Consider the following 27,500-nt stretch of genomic DNA (forward strand, 5'->3'; position numbering starts at 1 on the left):
CCTCTTCTCTCCTGTCCTCTCCTCTTCTCTTCTCCTGTTCACCTCTCCTCTTCTCTCCCCTCCTCTCCTCTCCTCTTCTCTTCTCCTGTTCACCTCTCCTCTCCTCTCCTCTCCTCTTCTCTCCTCTTCTCTTCTCTCCTCTCCTCTCCTCTCCTCTCTTCTCTTCTCTTCTTTCTCCTGTTTGCCTCTCCTCTTCTCTCCTGTCCTCTCCTCTTCTCTTCTCCTGTTCACCTCTCCTCTTCTCTCCCCTCCTCTCCTCTCCTCTCCTCTTCTCTCCTCTCCTCTCCTCTCCTCTCCTCTCCTCTCTTCTCTTCTTTCTCCTGTTTGCCTCTCCTCTCCTCTCTCCTCTCTCCTCTCTCATCTCCTGTTCACCTCTCCTCTCCTCTCCTCTCCTCTCTTCTCTTCTTTCTCCTGTTTGCCTCTCCTCTCCTCTCCTCTCTCCTCTCTCCTCTCTCATCTCCTGTTCACCTCTCCTCTTCTCTTCTCCTGTTCACCTCTCCTCTTCTCTCCCCTCCTCTCCTCTCCTCTTCTCTTCTCCTGTTCACCTCTCCTCTCCTCTCCTCTCCCCTCCTCTCCTCTCCTCTTCTCTTCTCCTGTTCACCTCTCCTCTCCTCTCCTCTCCTCTCCTCTTCTCTTCTCCTGTTCACCTCTCCTCTTCTCTCCCCTCCTCTCCTCTCCTCTCCTCTCCTCTTCTCTCCTCTCCTCTCCTCTCCTCTCCTCTCCTCTCCTCTCCTCTCCTCTCTTCTCTTCTTTCTCCTGTTTGCCTCTCCTCTCCTCTCCTCTCTCCTCTCTCCTCTCTCATCTCCTCTCTTCTCTCCTCCTCTCCTCTCCTCTCCTCTCATCCATCCCCTGGTTCAATACCTCTGTCAGGCGGGGGGAGGATGGACACTGGTGACTATGTGTGACTCTACTCTGATTAATAGAGTAGGTGAGGGCAAAGGTGCAATGCACAGCCCCCATTCATTACCTCATTAGGATGGCCCACAGTGAAAGGTGATCTCCCTCATTAAGTTTCAATGAGGAAGGCTGAATTCACGCCAGCGTGAGCCAAGGCCCAGATCCAGACCACCTGTCCTTCAGCGCAGCTCCACACGAAGCCTCATCACTGTTACTCAGCGACGTGCTGCAGGAGAGAAATTCATCCTCGGGAGCAAATCTGGTGACTCCAGCTCACGTGAAGCTAAATAAAGCTCCAATTATCTACTCACACGTGTTAAGTGACTATGGCGTGTGTTTGTTTGCATGCACACAGACACATTTAGAGCTTACAGGTTGGAAGGTGAGTCTAGATGTTTGAATTAGTCTTTTATTCTGGATAATTGAGGAGCTAATGTTTGTGAGTTGAGATTCCATCAGTGTTTGTTGTTGTCCTTAACAGCTTCCCGTTCTGCCTGGACTGATAATTTCAACATGTTCTCTCAATTGAAAGGAGACACCTCTCACAGCGCAGCGACAGTAACGCCGCGTGTATTTAACTTCAGAGATGTACTCATTGAATTAGTTCATTGACCATAAATTGCGTGTAGAATAAACAATACAATTCAGAGAATTTAGTTCAATAAAAAGACTAAAGAGGTGGAAAATAAATACAAAATGTATACAAATATAATAACCTTGCTCATGATGGTATGGTAAAATGAATACATTCTAGAGATGGATAAAACATTAAGACACTGAACATTCTAATTAAGAAAAAAAACCTTAGAATATTTGTTTAACATGAGAGTTTTTTAACAATGATCTGAAAGTTTGTAATCCACTCAAGGTGATTCATAGTTTTTTAGAAGTGAATCTAAGATAAAATCATTGATAAACTACTAGAAAATCCTAATTAGCGATAAAAAGAAAATGAAATAGTTGAACATTATTTGATAAATTCCAATAAAACTTAACTTTGTTACAATGAAATGAAAATGGGGATTTAAAAAGGATGGCAGTGGCTCAAGAGATGGAGGGTTGCTGGTTCAATCCCAGGTCAATCTGCCATTGTGTCCCTGGGCTAGACACATCACTCATCTTGCTGGCTCACCTCTGCTCATGCTGCTATAATACAGAAAGAAGAAGGTCAAAACTAACAGGTGAAATGTAAAGCTCGAGTTAATACATTTACAGTGGTGTCTAGCCTAACCCTAACCCTTGTAAGTCAAACTCTGGGTAGGGATAAAAAGCTCTGATGTCCCTTTTTCAGGAACTAGCAGAATACCACATCAGAGCTGAGCTTTAGACGACAGGATCTGGAGTCTTATTTCCTGATATTTGGACGTCTCTCCTCTGATTTGCCAACAGCAACACGACTCCACCACTGACTCTGTCTGCTCTGAAACGTTGATGTTTTATCTCCACAAATAACACAAGCCGGGAAGAGTTTTGATGTGTGGTGGAGTTGCTAATGCTAATGATTAGCTTCTACTAGTCAAGATGCTCTCTGATGTTTCCTGGATGCTAAACCAACAACAGCCTTCGCCGTCACGAGTCACGATGGGTGAGTCCATGAATGCTAAGTGACAGTGTGACGTAGATCTGTCAGGATTTTAAAATCCTAGCGTATCACATAAGAAGCTAATGTAGGAGATCGGTGTAGGAGACTATTTTCATGTTCAGCCTGCATGGGAAAAAGAGTGGCTGATCATTTAAAAAAAAAGATGAAGTAAAAATGGTTTCCCAGCGACTCTGCTCTTTAAAAGTCTTTTATAATTTAGCTGATTTTTGACCTGATTCTCCTTTTCTGACAATCTGAGAAACACGCCCGATTACCATAATCTTACCAGATATCCCTGCCGTGTGTGGTGTGCTATGAGCACTCTGGTCTGCTCAGAAGGATGTCAGGACCTCTCCTTTTATGAATCAGGGACATTCATTGGATTATCCTGGTCCAATTCTGAGGAGCGTGTTGCCTGTTGAGTAGCTGATCAGAAAGTGAGGTGACGGAAGCGCGCTGCACGCTCCTCCTCCGCCATGTTTGTTTACAGAGAAGTCATGTTTGATCTTGCAAGGTTTCATGTCTGACTGTGAATTAATGCTGGTGTGAAATCGGTTGGTGTTTAGTGTTTTGTTTATGCCGTGTGGTCAGACACCACACAGCAGGACCAGAACTATTAAATCAGAGATTTTTTAATTTATTACTTTCTAAACCCTTCCACTGTCTTAATGGGTGTGACCCCGCGAGGAAAGTTGACCATTGAGCAGGGTTGATGGTTCATCCCTTGAGGTCCACGTGGCAGGGGTGAGGAGTGAGCACCACATCACCCCTGCCACGTGGACCTCAAGGGATGAACCATCAACCCTGCTCAATGGTCAACTTTCCTCGCGGGGTCACACCCATTAGGACAGTGGGAGGGTTAAGGCTCCTGATCGACCCCAGCTATACTCACCTACTCATCTGGTTGGCCCCTCAGTTCCCTGGAGACCCTTGTCCCTCTCTGAAACCTGCAAAAAAACATAGCCATCACCAAGATCATTCAGGATCTCCTGAGACTCACACACCTTCTCTGCCGCTACCAGCGCTTCTCCTCATCAAAGTCGGTTTTCTGTTCATGATGAGCCTGTTAGAGACGTCCTTTCAGAGCTGAGTTTAGTTCATTGACTCTGTTAATTGGGACATTATAACAGCGTGAAATAAAAGTTCTGGTAGAAAACAATCTAATCCAAGGTTTGTGATGAGATGAGAACATGAAGAGGTCAAGCTCCTGAAACACTTGGTAGTAAATGGATAAATTATATCAGACCTTCTGCAGCCTTGTGCTTTTACAAAACATTAAACCAAACGTATGAATGAAACTAAGTAGATGATAATAAGGGAGCTAAAATACTCACAACTTGATAGTTTTATGTGCCTTTGTGTATCTGACTCAGAACAGGTGTGATGGGAAGGCGATGCTAGAGGTGTGTTTTATAGTAGGACATGACATCTAACGCTGGGGAGGTTCGCAGCCGAGTGTGAAGCAGCTGGGATGAGAATGCCTTCTCCGGGTCAGGGATGAGGTCCTACCCCAAGAGGAGGAGTTTAAGTATCTCGGGGTCTTGTTCACGAGTGAGGGACAGCTGGAGCGTGAGATCGACAGGTGGATTGGTGCTGCATCTGCAGTGATGCGGGCGTTGTACCGGTCTGTCATGGTGAAGAGAGAGCTGAGTTGGAAGGTGAAGCTCTCGATAGAATGAGAGATAGGGTGAGAAATTTGGTCATCCGGGAGGGGCTCGGAGTAGACCCGCTGCTCCTCCACATTGACAGGATCCAGTTGAGGTGGCTCGGGCATCTGGTCAGGATGCCTCCCTAGTGAGGTTTTCCGGGCACGTCCAACTGGGAGGAAACCCAAGGGAAGACCCAGGACACGCTAGAGGGACTACGTCTCTTGGCTGGCCAGGGAACGCCTTAGGATTCCCCCAGAGGAGCAGACCCAAGTGGCTGGGGAGAGGGAAGTCTGGGACTCTCGCCTTAGGCTGCTGCTCCTGCGACCCGACTCTGGATAAGCGGCTGAGAATGGATGGACGGACATGACATCTACATCAGCTGGAAACAATCTCTAAGATGCTCCCATCTGATGCAACGTCCTACAGCCACCAACCATTGTTCCGTTGCTTGTTGACATAAATATCTAATCAGACAATCACACGACAGAAGCTGCTTGATGTTCTTGCCCCACGTAGTACCACCTGAGCCAGGTTTAAACACCACACCATAGGCGCTATGTAAATAAATGCCATTCATCATCCAGCAGGATCATGCACCGTGTCACCAAGCTCAGATCATCTCTAACTGGGAGGTTCTCCACATGGATGGAGCTGATGATGTCATGTCAGTATGGACCAGAACCTTCCAGTAATGTCTTCAACTCCTTTTGGGATCAGAAACATAATCATAGCGGTTCTGAAGGTAAAGGAGTTTTTTTTAAAATGCCTGCTGAACACAAAACTCTGGAGACCAGCTTTTATCAGACTTTTATTTAAATAGAATAAATAGATGCATGTTTAGGAATTTTATATATTTTTTATAAAACAAGTGAAGAAGAAGTGGTGAAGAGGGAGCTGAGCCAGAAAGCCAGGTTCTCGATTTACCGGTCGATCTACGTTCCTACCCTCACCTATGGTCATGAGCTTTTGGTAATGACCGAAAGAACGCGATCGCGGATACAAGCGACCGAAATGAGTTTCCTCCGTAGGGTGGCCGGGCTCAGCCTTACAGATAGGTTGAGGAGCTCGGACATTCGGGAGGGACTCGGAGTAGAACCGCTGCTCCTCCGGATCGAAAGGAACCAGTTGAGGTGGTTTGGGCATCTGGTCAGGATGCCTCCTGGACGCCTCCCCGGGGAGGTGTTTCGGGCATGTCCTGCCGGCAGGAGGCCCCCGGGTCGACCCAGGACACGTTGGAGAGGTTACATCTCCAATCTGGTCCAGGAACGCCTTGGGGTCCTGCCGGAGGAGCTGGTGGAGGTGGCCGGGGAGAGGACGGTCTGGAGCTCCCTAGTTGGGATGCTGCCCCCGCGACCCGGACCCGGATAAGCGGAGGAAGAAGACGACGATTTATAAAAACAATTATATTTGCTTTCTCCTATGCAAACTTAAACTTTAAGCATTATCGGCACAAAATATGACAACAAAGAAAGCTGTGATAAACAAAGAAAAGAAAAACTCAAAAAAATAAGAGAGAAGAAGTAGCCGAAGAGTTTGAAGCACAATATGTGCATTGTAGGTAAACCTTGAGTCATAATTGCTATTTACATTCAAATCCAGCATTATGAGCTCATTCACTTTAAGAGTGTGTCAACATGTGCTGATAAAGAACGAATGACTTTAGCTTTATTTATCCCGAAACAAGTCCTCTCATGATTCAACATACATCAACAAATCCCTCAGAGCAGCATGGCGCCACTGAGAAGAAAAATGGTTTATTTCTTAACATAAAGAAACCTCCGGCAGAACCAGTGAAGGCAGCCATCTGCTTCCTCTGGATGGGATGAGGGGACAGGAGAGGAGAGACGGGGACACAAGCAGTAAACACTGATTGGGTCTCCAGTTGTAGATGTGAAAGGTTCCCATCTGATGTCTGCAGAAAGACACAAACCACATGTAGAATACCCACATCGGTGAAGGAAGACAGAAATAAGGTCAGAGCAACCGTGTTGGTGTCATACTTAAAGACAGGAAAGCATTGCAGGTGTGTGTGTGTGTGTGTGTGTGTGTGTGTGTGTGTGTGTGTGTGTGTGTGTGTGTGTGTGTGTGTGTGTGTGTGTGTGTGTGTGTGTGTGTGTGTGTGTGTGTGTGTGTGTGTGTGTGTGTGTGTGTGTGTGTGTGTGTGTGTGTGTGTGTGTGTGTGTGTGTGTGTGTGTGTGTGTGTGTGTGTGTGTGTGTGTGTGTGTGTGTGTGTGTGTGTGTGTGTGTGTGTGTGTGTGTGTGTGTGTGTGTGTGTGTGTGTGTGTGTGTGTGTGTGTGTGTGTGTGTGTGTGTGTGTGTGTGTGTGTGTGTGTGTGTGTGTGTGTGTGTGTGTGTGTGTGTGTGTGTGTGTGTGTGTGTGTGTGTGTGTGTGTGTGTGTGTGTGTGTGTGTGCGCGCGCGCGTGCGTGCGCGCGCGTGCGCGTGTGCGCGCGTGTGCGCGCGTGTGCGCGCGTGTGTGTGTGTTATAGGTAAAGTTTAAACTGAACGTCTCTTCAGAAGAACCAGCAGTCCTCTCTCATGGGTTCGTCAGTGTAGGTGTAAAAGCAGTGATGAGTTTAGATCTTGGTAAATCCATCAAGCATGCAGAGCCTTTGTGTCTGCCCTGGCCAGATGATGGTCAAACTTCCTGTAAATGTTCTTCATTGCATCCTTGAGTGTATCATCACATGTCCTGGTCTGGAAATAAAAATGATGAAGACCGTAACAGTTCTGTAAATGGCCATCATTGTTCCCTGGACTCTGTCCTCCTGACTATCTTTTCAAACAGGTGCTGTGTCCACTCCTGGTTCTCAAGGGCCATCCTACTCTTTAAAAATGTATCCCTTCTGCAGAAGACCTGACTTATTGGGTGAATTACCTCCTCAGCATGTCCTCAGGTTCTACAGAAGCCTGTCAATCACTCGTTGGTTTGAGTCAGCTGTTTTAAAGCAGAGAAACATCTGAAACATGCAGGATAGCAGGGTAGTGGCCCTGAACGACCATGGCTGGATATCACTGAAGCATTTCTGTGTAAACCTCTCTTTTCGTAGCTGTCATGTTTGGAGGAAGGTACCTAACCCAAGACATGCAGAATGCAACACAGACCAAAAATGGATGGTAAAATGATTCATTTCTAAAGGAGGAACTTAGGATGCACAGATAAGTCTGTGGTTGGAACTGCTACGACAGCTCAGCGTCTGGAGGAGGGAGAACACAGGTGAGCATAGGTTCTGACTTCAAAATCCATTGTAGGCAGGCAGAGGTGTTCAGCAGAACTTACTGTGGGGCGTGTATATGGTGGCTGGAGGAGGGAGAGGTAGAGAGCTGGGGGAAGCGCAGGAGAGGGAGCAGAGGCGGAGAGAAGCAGGGCGTCCTGGCGGATGGGGCACTGGGTTGAGATGAGAGGTGGGTTATGGAGGTTGGTGATGAGGTCCGCGTGCTGAATGTCCAACTCCTGGAGTAGAGGTTAGTATCCAATGAGATCGACAGGAATCCTGAAGAAGGGTAAAAAATCCAAATATACTAAGAGCAAAAACATTACGAATAACATTAATCCTAGAACTACTAGAGGTAACTCGAGTGGCAGGTTACTACCAAAACTGAGGCAATCTTCCGGCGTCGAATTGTGTCCTCCATCCACCTTAAATAGGAAAACACCCCGCTGATTGCTGATCAGGAACAGCTGGGCCACTCCCTCTCCTGGCAAGAGACTCACAGATGGTTGAGAGAAAAGGAGTACTCACCCCGGCTTATGACAGTAGCTTATGAACAGCCTTAATGTGTAGAAAGAGAGATTATGTTACACATGACTAATAGGCTAATGGCTAAAGAATCTCAGATCCATGTTTTGATTTTAGAATATTTGGAGTAGTTATATGAGGGAAACAATAGTTTGATCCTAGATGCATTCACACAAACTTTCTACTGGACGTGTAAGCAACTCCTAATGTCGACGAAGCATAGTCCACAGCAATTAGCTGCTGTTCTAGTCAATGGGTGTGTTTCCACCGGGTGCGATGTGCGGCATTTTAGACGCACCCCAGAAGCGCAGTGACAGCAGTTGAGATCAGACCAGACCGGTAGAAGAATATGAAATCAGTGTAAAACATCTGGAAACTTTCAAAGTAAAATACACACCCAAATTTCCAGTTCCTTAGTAAAGACAATTACGTCATTTCCTGTGAAACCTCCATAGTGGAAGTAAACAGAACAGAAACTAAACCACAGACTTTTTGGATACATGCTGCCATCTTTCTATTTGCCTGTTATCATGTGAACTGCTGAAATCACGCGTGATCTTGCAGTTCTCAGGTGATTTTGTGATTACGCTTTGCTTCCAATCCGCGTCTGAAACGCTCCAGGTGGGAAGCGATGTCCTGCTAATCTCACGGGTAAAACGCCTCTGTCACATTACGTTGCGAGCAGCTTACGCATGCACTTCAAAGGCCAGGTTAAAGTATACATTTCTCTGAACAGAGGCTGTTCAGGCAGCTCTCTACCTGTAATTATGTCAAAGTTTTATTTCATTTGTTCTTTCCTGCTGGCCTAGAATTAGAAAAAGGATGTTTGTATTTAAAAAGCCCCGTCTCTGCTGCTTGGAAGCATGACTACGGTTTTTTTTGAAGGAAAATCTTTGATTCCAGCTATTGGAACATTCTGATTTTTAATTGACTCTCATTGTTCCAAAGTTTTTGTAAATTATTCTTGACAATCATGAACTGATTTAGTAGATGAAGCAAAGGTTTCTACAGCAGCTGTTCGTTTTTGGCCCATTTGCTGTTTACATAAAAATTAACTAAAAGAAAAGCAGCCTCAGAGTTTGATGATGTCCCTCCGATACGATTCCCGATCGATCTGGTTGGAACCAAATAAATCTTCATCTGAGGGTCTCAGATCCATTCTGAGTACGTTTGAGTTTTTCTATCCAAGAGGAAGGATTTTCTTCTTTCGCCACAGTTTTTCTTGATATAATTAGATGTGTTAATTTATTTAAGAACCAAGAGAAAGAGATTTATAAAAGTTGATTTATTGGTGTGAAATTTGTGCATGCTCAGGTTGATGCTTAAATGCATTTGTTCTCTTGAATATTTATATATTTGGTAGTTTATGGTTGGCTGCCTGCAGTGCGATAGAGGTGTTGTTGGTGCTGAGCAGGATACGGGAGCTGGGAAGATAGAGGAGGGGGGCAGAAAGAGAGAGTACCTCAGGCGTGTCCGGGCTCTGATGGCTCCCCTGACAACCTCCTCTGTAATGGTCTCCCTCTCTCTCTCTGAGTGCTGTGAAATTGCAGGCCGGCGCTCTACAGCTGAGGACTCCGAGGAGACAAACGGCCTTTTAATCCAGAGCGCAGAGAGGTGACGGAGAGGGAAGCCCTAAGGGAGGGCTACCAATCAGACATCCATCATACTAACCTCTCCCGTGGGATTGGCCCTGCCAAAGAGGGGCCCCAGAGGTGGTCTAACGTGTGTGTGAGCGCACACGCGCGCGTGTGTGTGTGTGTGTGGGGGGGGGGGGGGGGGCTGCAGGGGAGGGAGGGGGAGGGACCGGTGTGCTCAGGTGTCTAGGCTGTCACACGAAGGGGCTGGAGCTGGGAAGTCAGGGATGAATTTGGGTGCCGTTACCTCCTCCACGCCACACATTTATCTATTAGCTCTTTATTCCCTGGATTTGTTTCTTAATCATGTATCTTCTGAGCTTCATGTCGGCTCACAGATGCCCCTCCACTGACATTCCTGCCACTTTCACCAGGAGTGTCTGTTGTTGAAGTGCAGACATGTAATTCTCACTAACACTAACCTTTCTCCCTCTCCGACTGCAGATAGAACCTATGCAGTAACTTCTAGCGCAGGTTCAGGCGTTTGTGGGTGTTACTGCTTTAGATTTCTGCTTTCATTCGATGTGCATTGTTGGTTTTTAAGTACTTAGAGGTAGAGATGTAAAGGCTGCAATGCAAATCATTCATGAGGAGCTCTTATTAAAAAAACTAAGAGAAATGATCCTCAAACCACTCCAGGAGTTGGTCCTTGGAACTAAGCTCACAAAACAGATCAGAGTTTCTGTCCTTTAAAACCGAACCCAGATACATAGAAAATACTCTGGCAAATTCACATTTGTAACTTTTGCTGAGCTTGATGGATTAGTCTTTTTTATTTTGTTTCAAATGAAACCTCCAACATGGAGACTTCTCGTGCCATGGTTCTTCAGGCAGACTCATCACCATCTGGATGTGGATAAACCTGAAGCAGAGAGAGCTGGAAACAGAACTTCAGCTTCTGCAATCTCTAGCATTCTGAGGATTTGTAATAATTTGTTGAGAGATTTTTAGATGGAACATCTCTCAGGATGGTTTTAGAAGAGACAAGTGTGTATTTTCATATTAGCTGCATTACAGCATTGATATTATTTAATAGTTCCTTATTTGAAATGATTAAAAGGCACGGTTTAAGATCCGTTAAGGTGGTTTGACTGTAAATACTCCCATGCACACGGCGGCAGTCTAACATCAGCCATAACATTAGATTGCGTGAGAATTCAGTGAAAAGAAGAAAGCCTGTTGCTGCACTTGGTGCTGGCTCCCTTCAGCACCAGGGACAGCTCCATCTCTCCTCTCCACAGGTGAGGTTGCTGCTCAGCAGGAGGCGCTCGGCGTGCACCGGAGAGCAAGGCACAGCAGACACATTCCTCGTTCCTCAGACCAAAACAAGAAGCGAATGCGTTCAACTCCCCTCTCTAATATTCTCCCTTCCTTTTTCTTTTCATGCTCCCATCTATCTCTCTCTCTCTCTCTTTGTCCCTCTTTCATTTTAACAGGCCAAAGGTTGCCGTGTTAGAAGCTTGGCTAATTGAAGAAATGTCATTCAGCTTTGTCTAAACACCCGCGAGAGCCACCGGTGTCTTCATGTGGGATAAATCCACACGACACCAGAAGAATCAACCACATAGAAAATAAAGAAACATTAATGAATTTGTATCTGAGTGCTTCAAACTCATCTAAATTATTACTTATTATACTTCTTATAGAAATCAATCATCAATAATCATCAATCTATGTATCCATTTATATAAATAAAATGTATCAAAGTCTGAAACAAGCAAACAAACGATGAATAAAATGTAATGACTGGAAAATGAAAAAAATCTGTCTCTGTCAAAGAAATAGAATAGAATAGAATAGAATAGAATAGAATAGAATAGAATAGAATAGAATAGAATTTTGTTTTCATTGTTTCAGAAACAATGAAATAGGGTTTAAAAGCTCCTGGTGTTGGCACATAAATCTGCAAGATAACATAAAATAAAATAGACAGGAATCTGTCAAATACAGTGACTGACTGACAAATGAATGAATGAATGAATGAATGAATGAATGAATGAACGAACGAACGAACGAACGAACGAACGAACGAAAAAAACGAGCGAACGAACGAGCGACATACGAACGAACGAACGAACGAACGAATGAATGAATGAATGAATGAATGAATGAATGAATGAATGAATGAACGAATGAATGAATGAATGAATGGATGTTTTACATTGAAGATCACATTTTTTAAATTCTGGGCTTTTTTCTGAAGAAAAGTATGTTAGATAATTCAACTATTTTATATTTGATCAGCCACACATTGGACTAGATAGATAGATAGATAGATAGATAGATAGATAGATAGATAGATAGATAGATAGATAGATAGATAGATAGATAGATAGATAGATAGATAGATAGATAGATAGATAGATAGATAGATAGATAGATGATAGATAGATAGATAGATAGATAGATGTTTGTTTAACAGATCAGGTCTGTTGGTAAATATTGAGAGCCCCTTCGATTGGGGGCCACTCTGTTAAAGCTCCGAGTGAATGGGCCCTCCCTATTGATAAGCTGCAGCTAATCCATCGCATTTCCCTGTAAATGGCTTTGTGCATGACAAAGGACCCCCCTCACCCCCCAACCCCCACCCCCTTCTCCTCTTCATCACCCGGTGCGGACACCGTGTAGCGGAGACATGTGAGTTTGTGCAGCAGCGGCCCTGGTTCCCCTGCTTCTGCAACATTTATCCAGATTGACATCAGTGCTGCTTGCTGATTAGGGTGTTTTCGGCTTCCGGTTCCCGTGGAGGACCTGAGAGTCGCTCTCTGACCCCCTCAGAGGATTCTCTCCCTATCTGAAGTCCGCCGGCCACGCACACCGGCCTTCTCTCCGCGACAGGGCAGGTATTCCTGCGCGCTCCGGGTCCTGCTCGGAGGCTACAGCTGTGAACGTGTAACCATGACAACTGCGCTCTGATTGGCGCGTCTGGCACGGGAATTAACGGGGGCATCGTCCAATCTGAGGCGAGGAAGCGCTGCGCGCTGGCAGAACCTCGTGATAACCCAAGCACAGTGATGTGAAAGTGGCAACGTGAGGTGAACCCGGAGGAAAACATTGGAGCCGAAAAAACAAAGCACGATCTGAGAGGAGTTATTTCAAATAAAAACAGAATGATGAGGTTTCAGCAGAAAAACATGGCTGGTTTGTTCCTGAGCCGGCGCAGCTGAGACCCCGCACCCTCCTCCTTCCTCTCCTTTCTGGATTGTGGATTGTGACAGCTAGGAGACCAACACCGAGCCGGACCAGGACCATATCTGTTCATGAGGAATTGTTCCGCTGCTTGTTTTTAATTTGAGTTCTCCAAGTTTTCGCCTGGCAGCGCCCCTCCCGGAGCCAAGACGTTGCTCCGCGTAGACCCGGGTTGCCCCAGTCCGAGCAGCGCAGTCCGGGAAGTGGGAAGGTCGGCCCTCGGCGTCTCACAGGCCGGCAACATGATGGTCCACTGCGCCGGGTGCGAGCGGCCCATCCTGGACCGCTTCCTCCTCAACGTGCTGGACCGAGCCTGGCACGCCAAGTGCGTGCAGTGCTGCGAGTGCAGCTGCAACCTGACCGAGAAGTGCTTCTCCCGGGACGGAAAGCTCTATTGCAAAATGGACTTTTTCAGGTAACACAAAAGGACGTGGCTCTGCTCTCAACGTGTACAGCTAAACAAAACCTATTTATGGAAATAGTCGTTTAAAATATAATACATTTAGAACCCAGACTGAAAATGTGATTCTGCACATATTGAAAAAATGTATTAATATTAAGAATGATCATAAAATGATTGGCACTAAATTTACTTATTTCAAATAATTTATATATCAAATCAATGAAATCCTGCAGGATTTCATTGATTTATTTACATATTTTGTGCTAACATTCGGAGCGCGTGGCCAAAAAGGACCTCCACAATAAAAACAAATGACATCACCTTTTTAAATTATTGTGTATTCGAGTGCAATCGGTGCTTTTTTGTTTATTTAATCTATTCCAGCTCCAGCCGACACGTTTCAAACCCCCATTAGGCCATTAACCGTTCACTATCCCCAAAAAGTGTTCCAGGTAATTGAGTGATAAGTGAAGCCCTTGTTTGTCCCTTTGCATCGTTTTCATTTCTACTCTCCCCCAAATTGTCTAATGACACGCGAGGCGCGGCAGCCTTTTGTTGGGACGCGGTGGTTGTGGCCCCGCGCGGCCTTGGCCGTCATATTAGCGCGGGTCCCATCACGCGCTGGATTTAAATGGCCCTGCCATTAGCCGGGCGAAACAGTAATCACCCTAATGTGTCCATTTGTTGTGTAAGTAGAGTTGTGCCCTCGCGCAGGGGGGAGGCTTGTCCATGCATGTGAAAGGCGGAGGGTGAAGCGATGCCAACGGGGGAGACAAGCCTGCCCCTGAAAGCTTAAGCGCCCCTTTTCCCGCGCAGGTGATAAACCTGCAAACCAAATTCTCTCCTCATTCAGCTCAAATAACAAAAACAACACCCCTCCCCTCTGCCCCATCCTCCTCCTCCTCTTCCTCCTCCTGCTCCTCTTCCTTTTTCCATCAGGAGGGAAACTCTGCAGAATTTATTCCTATTTGTGCATCAAACTGATGAGTCTCCCCGGCCTTTAGGCGGGTGAATATGGATTAAGAGAAGATTTCCACGCTAAAATGCTCCCACTCTGACTAATCCCATCATATATATCCGCGGCTACTGTGTGTTGATTGTCACTAATGCGTTTTTGCGTGGGGTTTATTGTCTGAGCGCCTCCATCAAAATCAGGCTTTTTTTAAATAAAGGCATTTTTGTTAAACTAGTAAAATTGGCTGGTTAATCTAAGATTGTTGGTGTTTGGAAATTTAGTTAAAAATAATAAAATATAATAATAATATTAGAAATAAATACAAATAAATGTTAAAATAGTAAATATGTTTTAAATAATGCTCATACTAATATTCTGGTTTCTAATCACAGTTCCAGCTCTGTCGTTTCATTTTATTTATTTTTAAATAAATAAAACCAGAATTGTGACCTCCAGTTCTGTATCGCACCCAGGCGCTTTGGCACCAAATGCGCGGGCTGCCTGCAGGGAATCTCTCCGAACGACCTGGTGCGCAAGGCCCGCAGCAAGGTGTTCCACCTGAACTGCTTCACCTGCATGGTGTGTAACAAGCAGTTGTCCACGGGAGAGGAGCTCTACGTCATCGACGAGAACAAGTTTGTGTGCAAAGAAGATTACCTGAGCTCCGGGGCCATCAAGGAGGTCAGCCTGAACTCAGGTGAGCCGCTGTCCACAGATAGGTCCTTTTATTTAGTTAAAAAAAGAGACAAAAACAGAAAAAACTGTTTTTTTATTTATTTTGCCACTTTATTGGGTTAATATAAATAAAACGTTTGAAGGAGTCAATAGAAACAGCTGATGAATAAAATCGGCCGCTGAGATTTTCTATCAAGCTGTCCGTGGAGAACATTTCACAACAACCTTGTGCGAATATTTACCTCCACACAACAACAGCTGTCTGCCTTGCTTTTCTTCTTCTTCTGCTGTCCTTTATGTGCGCCGGAGTCCGCGGGGGAGTTTGTCTCTTCTCTGCTGTCTATTTATCCTTGAAAATGCTCAGGAGGACACACACACACACACACACACACACACACACACACACACACACACTTGTTTTAATTATCTCTTGGTTAACTAATATTACCACGCGAGTGTTTTTATTTTATTTTATTTTATTTTTCTTTACCTCCATTTAGCCAAAACATTTATTCACCTAAAGGGAAGAAAAATAAATGCACGGCATTTTAACTAAACATTGAAATAGATATCAATTTTTTGTGCAAAATATAAACGGGATGTCCTCATTTATGTATTTTATTTTGAAAAATGCATGTCTTCATTGGTGCGTAAAGGCTGCGCACCCAATTAAAACACCTCCTGCTCCTTGACCTTTCTGATCGTGACCTTCCTGTTGTCCCACCCCCCTCGTCGCAGTGTCGTCGTGCACGGACAGGAGTTTATCTCCGGATCTGCAGGACCCGATACAGGACGACATAAAAGAGACGGACAATTCCACCTCCTCGGATAAGGAAACGAACAATATTGAGAACGAGGAGCAGAACTCGGGGACCAAACGGCGGGGGCCCCGGACCACCATCAAGGCCAAGCAGCTGGAAACGTTAAAGGCGGCGTTTGTCGCCACGCCAAAGCCGACCCGACACATCCGGGAGCAGCTGGCGCAGGAGACGGGGCTGAACATGCGCGTCATCCAGGTGAGCTCCATCATCCATCACGGCTGTCCTGCTATCAGAAGATGCTGAAACTTTCTCTCTCGTGTGTGTGTGTGTGTGTGTGTGTGTGTGTGTGTGTGTGTGTGTGTGTGTGTGTGTGTGTGTGTGTGTGTGTGTGTGTGTGTGTGTGTGTGTGTGTGACGGAATGGGGGGAGGTCCCACTAAGACAAAGATAAATTAAAAGCAAACGACGGATTATAAATCAGGAAAATTACCTTTTAATTTTCCTGAGGCACGACGTTTAATTGAAAGCCTCATTATGTGTAAGAGAAATGTCCAAACATGATGTGGATCATTAGCAGAGGATGGATCCAGGCCCACCACTGGATGTGAAATGTTTCCTTTAGCTCCATATATTCTAGGCAATAATGATAAAATGACAAGTGGTGCCTGCTTCCTCTCCAAAGCAGTTTAATTTGACACAAAAACTTCAAATAATGATGTCATTAAGGTAAAATGTTTATACATTTTTACATGCTATGGCATTTTTAAGGCCTGCTTTTTCTTTTTCCCCATGTCTCAGTGCCACTGAGCATCCCAAATTATGAAATAAAAAGAAAAGAATCAGATTTATTGATGCTTGGAGGTGATTAATGACATGTGTGCTCTGAAAGCGACAGTTTATTTGGAAATAATACGTGTTATGCAGCCATGAAATGAGAGAAAGGTTAGCCTTGCTGCTTGCCAATGCTAAGAGGAAGCCGACACAAACATGGTGAGCAACCAAACACACACGGCCTGCCTTTTTAAAATCCTAACACACACACACACACACACACACACGAGCATGGTGTCTGGGTGCAGACTGTGTCAGGATGATTAGCACCATCTCTGCCAACTGTGATGTGGCTTTTTGTGCACTCATTGTAATTATCGCTGATTTCACAGATTTACATTCCTCCCTCCCCTTTCCCACCTCTCTGCTCTCACTCACTTACAGCCTGCTGCCTCCTCTTCTCCTCATCTATATCATACAGTTAGTGTGTGTGTGTGTGTGTGTGTGTGTGTGTGTGTGTGTGTGTGTGTGTGTGTGTGTGTGAGCTCCGTCACTGAATCAATGAGCAAACCAGTCATTCATTCAGTCTTCTGTTCCTCCACCTTCCACCCGTCACACACGTGTGTGTGTGTGTGTGTTTGGAGCCAAAATGGAGGTCCTGTTTCGTCATCTCTCCAGCCTGTTCAGTGTGTGTTAAATACCAGAGCTCTCGACGCGGGGAGCCCTGTGAGCCACGCTGCTCCTCCAGCATGTGGATGTAATCCCTAAGCAACGCTCTCTCAAGGGAAGCGACAGCATTTCCATAAAAATGTACCCTACAGTTAGACGATTGTTCTCAATAAGCAGGTGTTGCCTTTGCCGCTGGAGCACAGAGAGCCGAGCCTAAGTGGTTTTGGCTGTTCTCGTGCATGTGTGTGTGTGTGTGTGTGTGTGTGTGTGTGTGTGTGTGTGTGTGTGTGTGTGTGTGTGTGTGTGTTTTTGTTAATCTGAAGCACAGTGGGATTCTGCCTCTGGTGTAGCCTAGCATGGTGTGAACATACATCATTATGAAGCAGCGATGCAAAAGGCGAATGTGTTATGTGCTTATAATGCAAAGACATTCCTCCATATGGTGTGTGTGTGTGTGTGTGTGTGTGTGTGTGTGTGTAGCTTTCTGCAAAATTTAAACCCTCCTTTGTTCCTCTTCAAAGAAAGTTTATTCAATCAGGCTCTGATTTACAGCTTCGGCTGTTTATTTTACCTCCGAGCGAGGAGCACTGGGGTGTGGAAGGGGCCACAATTACGCCTCCCTGAGATTCATCTTAATTGTGTGTGAGGAGGAAATGCTTTCAGAAATAAAGACACTTCTTTGTTTTTACTTTTCATTTCTGCGTCTTTAACCAGTTCAGAACAACCACTGGTGTATTGAATTGTGAGAAAATACACAAGCTCCTCTTAAATAGCGATTGTTTCTTTGGGAATAGTTAGAAAATCTGAGTTTTTGTTGCTGAGATTTCACACGTCAGGTTTAGATCAGGTGAAAAAAGAAGCAGTTGTGTTTAGAAAATGTCAGGAAAGTTGACTCAAGGTTCCTTTAAGCGCCAAAAAGTCTTTTAATGAGAGAAAAAGTCAGAATATAAAGATTAGCTGGGATTGACATTTTTATCATATAAAACTGTCCGGATCCAAAAGACGCCTCAAAGCACACTTTAATGTTTCAGTGGAAAAGGTAAGACGCAGAATCCAGACACAAACCCGATAAAGAAAGCCCTCCTTCTGCCGTCTGCTCTGATTCAGGTTTGGTTCCAGAACAGAAGATCCAAAGAGCGGCGGATGAAGCAGCTGAGTGCTCTGGGGGCCCGGCGCCACGCCTTCTTCAGGGGCCCCAGGAGGATGAGGCCTCTAGGAGGACGGCTGGAGGATCCAGACATTTTAGGACCAGGGGCTTACGGCTACTACGGAGGTACGGATATAAACACAAGTCTCTGGCTGCACGTTAACGGGAACTGGTCTCACACGTGCTTCTGAAACAGCACCAGTAAAAGCTCCAGGTCACGTACCGGAAAGCATCCCGGGACAGGATGGTCGGGTTGCTGGGAACGCTGTCTGGAGAACAGGATCGCGTTCTCGCTTGTGCAGAGACGTAAACGGAAATAAAACCCTAACTTGATTCTAGTTGACAGATATTGTTTTTTTATTAAGAAACATCAGACGAGCTCTGAAGGAGAGTCGGTGTGTTTGACGTAAAAAACAAGATTATTCATTTTTAAAATAAGATTTCAAACTTTAATTACAGCAAATGTCACCTTAAGATTTGACAGGATGCCATGTGTCAAACGTTTTAAAATAAACAAGAGAAATGATAAATATAGAAACTTTAGTGCATTAATGTCTTTAATAAATGTTTCTGTTTGTTACTTTGAATATAAAGTTCACACGATTATCGGCTGAAATAGATAAAAATGTTCAAACAATGTGAAAATGACAGTCTGCTGTTTAAATAACTTTGGGTAACAATTTACAATAAGGGTCCCTTTATTAATACTTGGTGCATTATTAAGCATTAATAAACAAAGGATCCCTTTAGTAATGTTCCCAGTGTTGTTAATTACTAAACGTCCTTAAGGTTAGGACAAAAGGCCAGGGGGGTGTCTGCCTAGTTATGCATTATGTAATACTAACATTATTATTAGGCAGTTGTTAATACTTTAGTTTTAATGCCTAATGAACTAAGTAACACTGATAAAGGGACTCTTATTGTAACGTGTTACCTAACTTTATTTAAATTAATATTAGAACTTATTTAAGGCTTAAAAATGTAGGATTTTTATCTGGATCTTCCCGGAAAACAAAAATCTTCCTACTAGCTGAATGATCTTTCACCTGCATCTACAACGGCTTGTGGAAAAATCATTAAAGAGCGCAAAAATAATAATTTTAGTCTTTTTTTCTGATTAAGGAGAAACTGAAGCTGAAAAAGGAGCAAAAATCCAAAAACAAAATTACTGAACGAAATCTAAAAGGTTTAAAAACAAATAAAATCCCCTTAAACTATTGTTACAATAAAATATTGTTTATATAAAAAATATACTGTATATAATATATTGTAACCCTGATTAAGTCACAGGAAGGTTTTATTAACTCGTTATTTAAAAACACATTAGAATTAGGTGGAAGAATAAAAATCACCCTGGAGTTTAATGCTCTGCTCTTACTCTCATTTCATTTACTTTATAACTTTACTTGCAACACTTTTTAGTTAAAACACACAGATTAGCATCAATCTAAATCCATGACTGAACTAATCTAAGAACAGTTAGCTTCGTTTAGTCAAATTCAGGCTGAAAGCACAGAAATCACTGTGTGAGTGCTGCTAAAATCGTTTAAGTGTCGTAACTAGGCGGAGATCCGGTTCGCATCATAGGTCTGAGTGTTTGTCAGGTTCAGGTGGAGGGAGACGGGATGCAGGCAAGCTGCTGGTTATGTTTTTATCAGCGTGATGTGAGCTGATTCTTCTCAGAGGATGGATTGTTTCTTTTGGACAGCTTTTCATACAGATGTGGGATTGGTTTTCAGTAAATATCCTGATTCACTCGGGACCTCTCATCTTCCCTGATCACTTTTGATCAGATAATCTCCGCTTGGTGGATTGAAATCTGCATCTTTTAAGAAATAAATGAATGTGTTTCCAAAACGTTTGATGGTCTTTATGATGAACATTGTGTTAGATAAAAGTATTTGATCAGGAACAAGCAGGTTTGGTCTCCACGCAGCTTCACCACCTCTACCTGAGGGCCTTCAGCCTCCAGGATACAATAAAGCAAAGCCGTCAAGGCTGTGAGGAGGAAGTGGAAGAGAGGAGGAGGGGGACAGAGGACAAAACCTCTATACCTCTCTCTCATCTCTCCCTCTTTCTTTTCACACCCTTTTGTGCCGCGGCGGCGGCACAGGCCAGCCTGCCTGCCTTTATCTGAGCGCGCCGCCTCCCCGCGCCTCTTCATGGGGAGGGATGCCTGTGTGTGGCAGGATACGTGTGTGTAATTATAGTCTACGGCTCATACACACACACACACACACACACACACACACACACACACACACACACACACACACACACACACACACACACACACACACACACACACACACACACACGTGAAGACAAGCTTGTTGCGTCTTCTCAAGGTCAGACCAAACCAGCACAGGCTTGTTTTGTGAGATCAGATAATTAGCATGTTTGGGGGAAGTGATGTCACTCCTCCTTTTCGTTTCTCTTGGTTCTAAAGGCAGCGTGTGACAGACAACACGTGCAGACGCTGCGGTGCTGCAGCAGATTCCCTGATATCTAACCTCTTAGTTGTGCCTGTTTGGACTGAATGGCAGCGAGAGCAGCAGATGGCGGGAGTGGAGACGTGCAACATCTGGGGCAGCTGGATGAGCTCTGCTATGGAGCTCATCTGCCGCAGAAACAAAACGTCAAGGATAAAAATGTTGGGACGCAGAAGACAAAAGTCTTCAACCCTTTAAACCTCCATACAAATAAAGAAGCAAATAAATGTTTTTATTGCTTTTGGGACTCATAATAAATAATAATAAACTTAAACAATGATATTATTAAACTATATCGTATTAAAGGCATACTATGCACATTTTTCACATTTTAGAACCACTTCCTTGAGCCAGTATGTGCTAAAATGTCCCTTTACAATGTTAATGAAATGTCACTCAGACCCCACCGCCCCCTGTGGCCAGAAAACCGGACTTGCAACTTCAGAGTTGCTGGTCCGGTCCCTGCTGGTGGTGGGAGCTGTGGAGCGGCGCTGCAGTCTGCTACCAGCAAGTTTCCTGCATGTTTTAGATCACGAACATGGCGGATTTGTTTGATTTAGTGAGGAGTCACTCCTGTAGACACTAATGAAGGATGAGGAGATACTAGCAGGACAACAGAGGGCGTAGCGCTCTTGTGTGGTATCCTGTCATGTATCCGGTCCAACACAACGGTGCATTTACTGGTGTATTTTTTTTTTTGTATTTCAGAGAATTTTTAACAAGAACAAATTTGTCCCTCATTCTCCTCCACCTCTTCATGCATTTGCCACCTCTAAACCCACGTTTCCCGTCACTCCCGTCCACGAATAAAATGCTTGCTGCGTATCATTTTCCTCATCCAGTCACGGGCGAATAAAACGGTCTGATTTTTAGAGGTTTTCCATGAGGCATTCTTCAAGCTGCTGCGTGTCTACGGCTAGAAATCTTCAGCTTCTTTGTCAATGGCAGCACTGTTAACGAAAGCGGCGTCCTGACCAATCACACGCTCATCTCTATCTCAGATGTTTAGAAAAGTAGGCTCAACTCCATCCGTCCTTGCGAGCCTGCTGGAGAGCCTTCGCAAGGATGGATAATGGCGTTGCGTGTCTCCGTATACCGACGCAGACGCGGAAGCAAAAACAGGCTTAAGCCTTGTGCTGCCTGAAGGAAAGAGGCTAAAATGGTTCCTGAGCTGGAAATATGTTTAAACAGATGGAGATGTATTTCTGCAGATGGAACCAAATGTAGGTTTTTATTGATAAAAAAAATCAATAAAAGATGTTTACATTTAAAGAAAAAGGAACATAAAAAAGATGATCTGTGCAGCCTAACAAACAAATAAAAGCTTTTATAAGATGTTTATTTAATTCCCACATTTAGCCCACCGCAGTAAGGAAATGTTAATCCAATTAAGGATTCAACTAATTTTGAGCTCCCCTCATTACCTAATTTGCTTCAAGCCACCTTGTTGCTAAGCAGCAGCAAACACCAACTCACCGTTCAGCAATAGCACCAAAGATGCTTTTCTTTTAGAGCAGAGGAACAGGAACTGTTGATATCTTTTAATTCTTTGTATTTTTGCACCAAACTCTAGATCGACACTTCTGATTCAACACAAGAACGCGACCAAATCCCATCTTTATGTGGACATTATCTCATTTATATTAAGCAGTACAAACAAGAATCTAAATTAAATAATGCATGAGCACAATTTTTTAATTATTATGTATTATCATCTTTTCTTGCAAAAGTGCCTTTGTGCTGCGTCCTTTTTGCTGTTTAAAGAAGGGGAAAGTTTGGAGATTTCCAACGCCGAACTTTTTCCTCCTGATCAACGCGCGTCTGAAAAGCATCTGGCGATTAGAAAGAATGTACAGCAGCGGCTGATTTGGAGGGATCAGTCCATGGTTAAAGATTTGTCTGGAGTTGTTTTAAAGTACTAAAAAAATGCAAGGCTTGCACATTGTGGGGCTCCACTTGTGGCCTCTTTATACCACCAAGATGACATGTTGAGAAAAAAAGAAACCGTGTTTTGGTGTGATGAAGAGGCCACAAGTGGAGCTCTGCAGTGAGAGCCTTTTTGTGGTTTCTGGTCTGGTTTCATCCTGGTTTGAGCCCAGAACGTGCTTGGTGTGGATGTTTTGTCTCAGCTCGTTGGTTTAATGACGCAGTGGGTGGAGTTCTTTGCAGCCAGGGCCAGATTAACACTTTGTTGTACCCTGGGCAACAATATTAAAGGGCCCCATCATCACGGCCCAAGGATCACCATAATATGATCACATACAGAATATTTTACTGTAATATGCAGTAAATATACTCAATACTTGAATGCCTGACGTCACGTAACCCGCTCAGGGTAACCTTTGACCCACCTCGTGTGGACTGACCAATGAGGAGAGGATCTTAACTTGAGGCCCTCTCTTCATTGGTCAGTCTGCATGAGACTGACTCTCAACTGACGGTCAGAGTCATAGGCAGCGAAGCGTCTGTGCAGCGCAAAAGCCCGGGTGGACAGTTTGTTTAATATAAGGTGACCATATTTCCATTTCCAAAAAAGAGGACAGGGGATCTGTGCCTATGACGTCACACTATGGCAACGCCACACAAACCATGTTGGGACCCATTTTTTTGTAAGAACTAAATTAATATCAGATTCTGCCAATAAAAGGGCTCTAAAGCAATTCATATGTAAATATTTTGCATATTTATTGCAAAATCTAATTTTTCTGCTTTAGTGCTGCAACAAGGTTTTATTAATAATAAATTATTATACCTTTAGTTTTACTACAGCATTGGTAAGCTTCCTGTGCACAGATTATTAAGGATGCTTGTTTCAGCTGTGAGATTAGACGATAGGATCAATGATAAAATAAGTTGTCACACACTCCATGGAAACTTTCAGAGAATCCACAAATAGTGGCTTTCAAATAGTTTTGTTACTTTTAGCAAGTTTAGAAAAGCAGCAGATGAGACAGCGTGTCTGATAATTTAGTTTTTCATCTGATAATATTAGAACATGTCAGTAATGTCTGAGGGGCTTTTATAAACACTGTATAACTAACACTCCTGGAGAGGGTATGAATTACACAGAGGCCAGGTATGTGTGTGTGTGTGTGTGTGTGTGTGTGTGTGTGTGTGTGTGTGTGTGTGTGTGTGCGTGCGCGGGGGGGGGGGGGGTGGGGTTGCCTAGGCCCCCAAAATGTCTTGAAACGGCCCTGGGTGTGTGACTGAGTTTTGAAGGTGATCTGAATTGTATCAGAAGTATAAATATTACATGTGTATAACTTATGGTTTTATTCAGGTAAAAACGTGCAGTGGAGATAAATCTACCTACATTTTACTTTTCAACACTTTGCTTTGTTTTCTTGTTTTTATTTAACTATTTTCCTGTCCTGTCTGTCTCTCTTCTTCCTGCATCTCCTCTAAACTCTCCAGAAAAACTGTTGCCTGGATTCTTACTTTTTCACCTCAGCAGTTACTTCTGAGCAGATCAAAGGGATCTCCTGACCGAAAAGCGGTGAGCGCGTTTCGATGCTGCGTGAGGTGAAATCACCGCAGCACAGGTGATGAGCTCCGCAATAGCAGAGCGCTTCAGGCACAAATAAGACAGAAAATAGAGAACATGTGCAGACATGAATGATCGTGTGCTAATTATAGTTTTTTGGTTGCGCCACTTTGAGAATGGACCGTGCGCTGGACGCAGCAGCCTGGAGCGCTGCACACCAACGATCATCGCTCTGCCGCTCTCTGTGCTCTCTGCTCAAAAGAGTCCATGAATGATGTAATATAGGTAGAAAACTTTTTTCCGGCTCCTCCATAATTCGATTCCTGCTCCTGGATGAAAAACTGGACATTTTCATCAATACAAGACCCCCCGGACACCCGGACAGAGAGTGAAAAGTGGACTTGTCCGGGGAAAAGAGGACGTATAGTCACCCTAGTTTAATATAAAGCGGGAGATTACAGATACAGTATATTGCTCGTGCCCTTGCTGCCCTGGGCCTGGGCCCTTTAGAGTTTGTGGACCCGTGGGCAATTGCCCAGTTGCCCATATGGTTAATCCGGCCTTGTTTGCAGCTCGTATGGATTCTCATGAGCTAAAACCAATCACTGTAGAAAAACACGGACTAACCCTGAACCTAAGCCCAGGGCGGGTCTTACCACTGCCTTCTTGGCGTCATGCATGTCATCACTTCTGCAAAAATCCAAAAATGTAGCTGCGGGGCTGTGAGGGCGGGGGCAGATGATTCACACCAAACAAACTCTGGGTAGATGTAGCTACGAGCTAAGTGAGCTAACCGAAGCTAATGAAGGTTGGCGGGCACTTTTAGCCAGAAAATCACGGTTGAGCAACTCGGCTTGAGGCTGAGGCCTTCCTGGAGCAAGCAGGAGGCAAGCTGCTAGTGCTAGCACTGACTTTTCATCTGCTACCTGTCAATCAAAAGGCCAAACCTCCAGGTATTCATAATTTTCAGCCTTACATCAATTTAAATGGATGAGTAACAAAAAAACTTTTCCTAGCTGAGAGTTGTTATGACTGTAAACTAGTCCTGCTAAATCTGAACTGGTTTTTTGAACCAGGCTGTAAACATGTTTATTTCTGCTGTGAAGTTGGCATTTTCAACATGGGAGCCATGGGAACTGCAGTTTTTGTCCTTTCTGTGTTGGCTTCACTTTTGGCAGGCAGAGTTTGTTCCTTGGCTAAAACCCGATAATGTGTGTAGTTATGATGATCTGGCTAAAGCCCGGTTCACACACCAATAAAATTATGATCTGATTTCCTTTCTGACAGTTTTAAGGATGTACCCCATTATCGTAATGACTCTAAAGATAATCTTATGAGATATTCCTGCCATGTGAGGTGTGTTAGGAGGGCTCTGGACCCATCTGAAGTATGTCAGGACCACCCTGTTCATAAATGGAGGATCTCAATCATGTTGGATAGTCTTGTCCTGATTTTAAGGACAAACAAGAGTGCTGTCTGTTGCTGAACGCCAAAACTTTAAAAATCCTTCATTTATTTTTTCATTGTTACCATAGATGTGGTCTTTAATCATTTGAAAATTGTCTGACTATTTAAAAATTGTGCCACATGAACCGTGCCCCTGGGTTAAAGTTGACTTAATTGCAAAATGTTTTATTAACAGGTCATTTTTTTTTGTTTTAAATGTAGCCAATAATATGGGTCGAAGGTGGCACAGGAGTTAAGTGCTCGCCCCGTTATCGGAGGGTTCGGACCCCGCTCAGGGTGTCGCTGTTGTTGTGTCCTTGGGCAAGACGTTTAACCCACCTTGCCTGTTGGTGGTGGTCGGAGGGACCGGTGGCGCCTGTGTATGGCAGACTCGCCTCTGTCAGTGTGCCCCAGGGCAGCTGTGACTACAGTGTAGCTCATCACTACCATGTGTGTGTGAATGGATGAATGACTGACTGTGTTGTAAAGCACCTGGGGGGGGGGGGGGGACTGTACAAGACACTATATCAAATACAGACCATTTACCATTTTAATAAGCAGTGTGAACTTTGTCCTTTGTTCAGGGGAGATTTCATTCAAAGGAAACTTTCTAGAATTTCTTAAAAATGAAGAGCAGAAAAGTGAAATAGGCCTCAGCATGCGAAAATCTAAAAGTAAATGTAGATATTAATTACTGCTTAAACGTTGCTCTAAAAGACAATAAAAGCAAGTCTCTGCTGACTAAAACCATTTAAACACAGCTTGCAGCACTTAGAACAAACTGTAGGAAACCAAACTATGCATCAGTGACTTGTTAGGGTTAGGGTTCTCAGACCAGCTGAAACCATTTCTAATCCCAGTGCTCAGATGAAGCATAACTGAATGAACTACTGAACATTTCAGATGTGTTCTGGATAACTCAGATTTTCTTTATTTTTGCTGCTGTTTCACTCAGAAAGCCTCTCTTTCTGCTGTGAGTTTAGCTTTCACCGCCAGAGACAATGATGTGTTAATGTGCGAATCTCAGCGAGCCCGTTCAGTCTCAAATGCTACTTGTTTGGTTGTGATGTGGGTTCACTGGTGCACAACTGGGAGACTTCTTTGTTAACTCGTGATCTCAAAAAGATTGTGAACAATTTAGTTTCTGATTTTGTTAATAGGTCTTTGATTGCCTGCAGTTTGGAGAAATAGAGGTGAACTCTGATCAGACTGATAAGCTAACAGCTAGTTGATTGCTGTTAAACATGTCTGTTCTACATAGTATATTATATCTGTGTATACATCATTTTCATGTTTATCATTATTCTAACCTAACAGCAGAATTACCTCTGGTTTAGTTTACAACACTTCCGGATGGAAAGGTTTATCATTTCTGCAAACGAAGCTGCAGCATTTACAAAAACATGGCAGACATTACATCTAAGATTGTAAATGACCGATACAAAGTATAGTTTTTGAGTTAGTTTTGTTTGTTCAGCACATCTAGGCTAACTGAAATAGAAGTAATCGTCATAGATACTTTTTAAAGTTTTAATATGTATGTGTGAGTATAAATCTAAGATTATAATCAGAATCAGATTCAGAAAAAGGTTTATTGCCACATATAACATATATGTGCTACATATAACATGAACACGCAATAAGAATAAAAATAGAATACAATTATCAGCTATAAAAATGGCAGGTAATGGCAATATGGCTGATAACGTGACGATCTGATGAGTACAGAAGACCAGCATGGTTGCATGTTTATAAGCTATTCACAAGTCCAACGGCAGATGTAAAGAAACTGTTCTTGTGGCGGGAGGTTCTGGTCCAGATGGACCGTAACCTCCTGCCTGAGGGAAGCGGCTCAAAAAGTCTGTGTCCCGGGTGAGAAGGGTCAGCTGCTATCCGACCTGCACACCCCCGAGTCCTGGAGACGTACAGGTCCTGGAGAGATGGAAGGCTGCAGCCATTCACCTTCTCAGCAGAGCGCACAATGCGCTGCAGTCTATGTTTGTCCCTCA

The 27,500-nt window shown here is 44.1% G+C and overlaps 1 protein-coding gene across 1 annotated transcript in view; it reads left to right on the forward strand.

Annotated features, from left to right (window-relative positions):
• Positions 1-12,762: 12,762 nt before the first annotated feature.
• Positions 12,763-27,500, forward strand: part of lhx5 (LIM homeobox 5) — a 22,748-nt gene continuing 8,010 nt past the window's right edge. The window contains exons 1-4 of the mRNA XM_015943103.3: positions 12,763-13,105; positions 14,522-14,745; positions 15,462-15,739; positions 18,030-18,195. Coding sequence (XP_015798589.1) covers positions 12,933-13,105; positions 14,522-14,745; positions 15,462-15,739; positions 18,030-18,195 — 841 coding nt within the window. The 5' untranslated portion in view covers positions 12,763-12,932. The remainder of the gene's footprint in view (positions 13,106-14,521; positions 14,746-15,461; positions 15,740-18,029; positions 18,196-27,500) is intronic.

Source organism: Nothobranchius furzeri, chromosome 6 (assembly GCF_043380555.1).
Source record: "Nothobranchius furzeri strain GRZ-AD chromosome 6, NfurGRZ-RIMD1, whole genome shotgun sequence".
Classification (NCBI taxonomy): domain Eukaryota; kingdom Metazoa; phylum Chordata; class Actinopteri; order Cyprinodontiformes; family Nothobranchiidae; genus Nothobranchius; species Nothobranchius furzeri.